The 4,307-nt window shown below is 35.0% G+C and overlaps 1 protein-coding gene across 1 annotated transcript; it reads left to right on the forward strand.

Annotated features, from left to right (window-relative positions):
* Positions 1–490: 490 nt before the first annotated feature.
* Positions 491–2,671, forward strand: LOC108210371 (uncharacterized). The gene is made up of 4 exons (XM_017381624.2): positions 491–843; positions 1,612–1,823; positions 1,927–2,191; positions 2,300–2,671. The coding sequence occupies exons 1-4, from the start codon at positions 592–594 to the stop codon at positions 2,630–2,632; spliced, it is 1,062 nt and encodes a 353-aa protein (XP_017237113.1). The 5' UTR covers positions 491–591; the 3' UTR covers positions 2,633–2,671.
* The last annotated feature ends 1,636 nt before the right edge of the window (positions 2,672–4,307 follow it).

Consider the following 4,307-nt stretch of genomic DNA (forward strand, 5'->3'; position numbering starts at 1 on the left):
ATACAGAGCATCTATCTTTCAAAAAGAATAAACTCATAAAATGCTCAAACCCCCCTGTCCCATATGCAGGCTTTCTTGTCGTAGACAACTAAACCAACTTTATATTATTATAATTTTAATACAATATATTTTCTGTCCCGTTAATTTCTCCATACTTTTTTTCTATGGATGTCTTACTCTATACGATCTAAAAGTTATGAAAAATAATAAATTTTAATTATATAAAAATCCACTTACATCCATTATTTTATTTCACTACACTTACTATATATATTAAATATTTATATATATTAAATATTGACTGGTATCGTAAAAGCGAAAATCAAAAATGAAACTATAGTTTAGCAATTAATCGGACCATTAATAGAATATATTGAAATAATTGATTTATTAAGTGTATTAAACTAATTTTAAAAATATTTTAAAATTAATTTTTTTTCTTTTTAAAAATGGGCAAATTAGGTGGTATGGTGATTAAAAAATGAAACAACAAAGAAGAGACTATTGCAAGATTCTCTTGGGAAGCATGTATTTGTAGAGAAAGTGATGCAACTAAGCTTCATTTATTCATCTAGCTACTGGGATTAAGAAATGGTTTTGAGAAAAATAGTTGCATCGATGATGAGTTGTCTTGGGATTAGTAAACAGCCCAAAGAGGCTTCTTCTTCGTCAACTACTAGTATTGATCCATTAGTAGCTGTTGTTCCACTTAGGATCAGATTGGGTGATGGAAGGTATCTTGCATACAAAGAGAGTGGTGTCCCTAAAAGCAAGTCCATTTACAGAATCATTGTTGTTCATGGCTTTGGCAGCTCCAAAGATATGAACTTCATGGCTCCTCAAGTAATACTTAATGTGTTCTTTTATGTTTGAATCTGTTAATATGTTGTCTAGTAGGAAAAAGTCAGATCTTTGAATGCTAGATACAATCCATATATATCATCTTATGTTTTTTAAAAGTATATTTGAGAATCATATACAGTCTAGGATTATACTTCATTTGAGTAGTTAAGAAGTTAATTGTGTCCTGCAACTGCAAGAGGCCAGCAGAAAATCTTGTAACAAGTGTTAATTGACTCTGTTTCATCATGCAATCTTAAGCGCATGATTTGGCTACTCAAAGAATTGCGAATAATGAGTAGGAATGTTAACACTTTTCCCCTTGTTTTTGTTATGGAGTTGACCCGATTCACAAGCTTGGCCTTGCATCTTATTGTGCAAATGAATGTAGTTCTCCAGATTTAAGTTTTGAAATCTCGATTGTATGATTAAATTTGCTTAGTTCAACCTTGCATTTATTTATGGTTAAAATGGAAAGATAAATGTCCATTTTTTGAAACATAATTTGCTTTGTGTTTTATTAATCGTCATCCATAATGTACTAGGGTACTATATGATAACGTTCAACCCTCCTTCTAACATCTTAATGTCCTCCTAACACCTTAAGGTTTAAGGAGAACCGGCTACTTACCACAATCTGAGCCCCTAAAGTAGATAAATTTAATGCTAAGCGGTTTGTTTTAAGGCTCTATCAAATAACATAGCTGGCGTTTTGGTACGATGAAGATGGATGCTACTGTACAATCAACAATACAGCTTTAAGTTTTTCAGGAAGTATTGGAAGAGCTTGGAATATACATTTTGCTATTTGATCGAGCTGGCTATGGTGAAAGTGATCCAAACCCAAAACGCTCCTTAAAAAGTGAAGCATCTGATATAGAGGAACTAGCGGATCAGTTGCAGTTAGGGGCCAAATTCTACGTTATTAGTGTCTCAGTAGGAGCTTACCCCACCTGGAGTTGCCTCAAACGTATACCACACAGGCAATATATAAAAGATTCTCAATTGACCATAAATTGCAGCTTGTTAGCCATTACAATGTGTATTAGAGATAGTTTGCTCAAACATTTAACTCTGTGATTGCAGGCTAGCTGGAGTGGCTCTTGTAGTTCCATTTATCAATTACAAATGGCCTTCTTTGCCTGATGAACTCACAAGAGATGATTATAGAAAGAATCTTTCACGATGGACAGTTTGGGTTACACGTTACACCCCAGGGCTAGTACATTGGTGGTTAACTCAAAAGATATTTCCTTCTTCATCTACTGTTCTTGACCGTAACCCAAGATTCTTCAGTAAAAAAGACTTGGAAGTCTTGAAGAATACACCAGGGTATCAATTGCTTAGTAAGGTAATGTTGTAATCATGTATGAGAAAGTATGACATTATATTTGTATTTCATTACTGTTTGCGGTGTTAAAAGGGAAAATGATGCAATTAAATTTGTGTCGATTGACAGAATAAGCTCAAAGAACGAGTTGTTTTCGACTCCATCCGTCGTGACTTTATTGTTGCTTTTAGCAAATGGGATTTTGATCCACTGGAGCTTGAAAATCCTATGTTGGGAAAAGGTGGCAAAAGCTCAGTTCACATATGGCAAGGCTTTGAAGACAAGGTTGTGCCTGTTGAGTTACAAAGATGTGTGTCGAAATATCTCCCCTGGATACACTATCATGAAGTTCCTGATGGTGGACATTTACTTGTGTATGATAGTGCAGTGTGTGAAGCTATTTTGAGGTCTCTTTTGTTGCAAGATGATCCTCCATTGTATAGGCCTAAATATAATGCTTAGGGTTTATTTTCTGATTAATTTATTTATTCTTCACATTTCCTTCTTGCCTTGAATTCTCCATGACCCCCCTGCCACATTTCCTTTGCTGTAAACTTCACCATATTCTTTGATTATTGGATTTTCTGGGCAAGTCATTTTGAATTATATGCTGACTTAAACAATAGTATCATATACTTTGCAAAAAAAGAAAGAAAAAGAAAGCCCAATTCAATCATATGGATACGGCCATTGTAAAAGTTAAGTATACTGCAGGTGAAATATATCATACCAGGTACTCCCTCCGTCCCCCTGAGTAGTATACATTGAGGGACGGGGACGCGGCACGGACTTTAATGCTCCTGTAAAGTATAGTTGTGTAATTTATTTTTTAAATTTTTTTTTTCTGAATTAAAGTTTGGATGTTATATTTTTATTCAGAAAAAGAAAATCTCAAAAATAAGTTACGGAACTATATTTTATAAGAGCATTGAAATGCGTGTCGAACAGTTGAAAAGAAACGTATACAATTAAATGGGACAGAGGGGGTAACAATTTTCCTCAGGTCCAGATAAAGTATTGGTGACTAGTATCTCTGGAAGCAAACCTGGGTCTTTATCGTTCACAATATATCTGGACAGCAAGTTACAGCATGAATCACGTGTACATGGTGGAAGGAGGTGATCCAATGGGTATCAAGTTCTCTGCAGTTCTTGACTTGAAAATTAGTGATGGTACTGGTCAGTTACACGTCGCAGATGACAAGAAGATCAATGTTAAGGGTGCTGACTGGGCTGTTTTTTGCCTGGCTGCATCTTCCTCGTTTGATGGCCATTCACTTAGAGCATTTCCAACGGCATTTCCATTGGAAGCCTTTTCCCTAACCTCAAAAACTTAAACTTACTATATATAGTAATTCCCCATAAATATCCCAAAATTATAGTTTTCTTTTTAAAGGTTACCACATTCCGGTCCTTATCTTCATCCCTATATTATTTTTTAATAATTTTTCTGTATAGTACTAGACTACCAGTACCCTTGCTTTTCTGGCGGGTAGCAGGCTGTTGCCGAGATGGGGATCAACGGTGAAGCCTCATATATGGGGATTTAATGTTAGTCCCTAAATTTATATTGTATTTTGGGGATCGGGATGTGAAGGTATTTTGGATTAAATGTGATATATATCTCCAAATAATTGAAGATGGGGCTCCCAATGAGAGTGATCTAAGAGCATTCTCATTGGAAGCCCTTAAGGTATTTTGGATTAAATGTGATATATATCTCCAAATAATTGAAGATGGGGCTCCCAATGAGAGTGCTCTAAGAACATTCTCATTGGAAGCCCTTTCCCTAATGAGAGAGCATATATTTATATATGTTTTTATATGATTTTATTCCCATAATTGTAGTATTTTGTAAATAATCGGATAATTACTAATTGATTTTAAGTGTTTAATGGCAGGAAAATAAATATTCCTAAGTGGGATGAAACTAGCTTATTTGGGCTATTATTTGATGGAAATTCGGACTTTATGGGCTACATGCGCAACAAATCTTGTTTGAGCCATAACTTGAGTTCTGGACGTCAGAATTGGGCGATTCAACAGCCCACGCGAAGATATCAGAATTTTCTACAAGTTTAAAGTGGTTCAGATATCTAAAGACAAATGGATCAGCCCAGAATCAGGCCTGAAAGTCA

The sequence above is a fragment of the Daucus carota genome, chromosome 1 (genome assembly GCF_001625215.2).
Source record: "Daucus carota subsp. sativus chromosome 1, DH1 v3.0, whole genome shotgun sequence".
In the NCBI taxonomy this organism is placed as follows: domain Eukaryota; kingdom Viridiplantae; phylum Streptophyta; class Magnoliopsida; order Apiales; family Apiaceae; genus Daucus; species Daucus carota.

Bases quoted from the DNA above. Each gene is read 5' to 3' on its own strand.
- LOC108210371 (XM_017381624.2), top strand. From the start codon at position 592: ATGGTTTTGAGAAAAATAGTTGCATCGATGATGAGTTGTCTTGGGATT. The intron at 844-1,611 runs GTAATACTTAAT...TAAGTTTTTCAG, and splicing joins TGAACTTCATGGCTCCTCAA to GAAGTATTGGAAGAGCTTGG. The intron at 2,192-2,299 runs GTAATGTTGTAA...GTCGATTGACAG, and splicing joins GGTATCAATTGCTTAGTAAG to AATAAGCTCAAAGAACGAGT.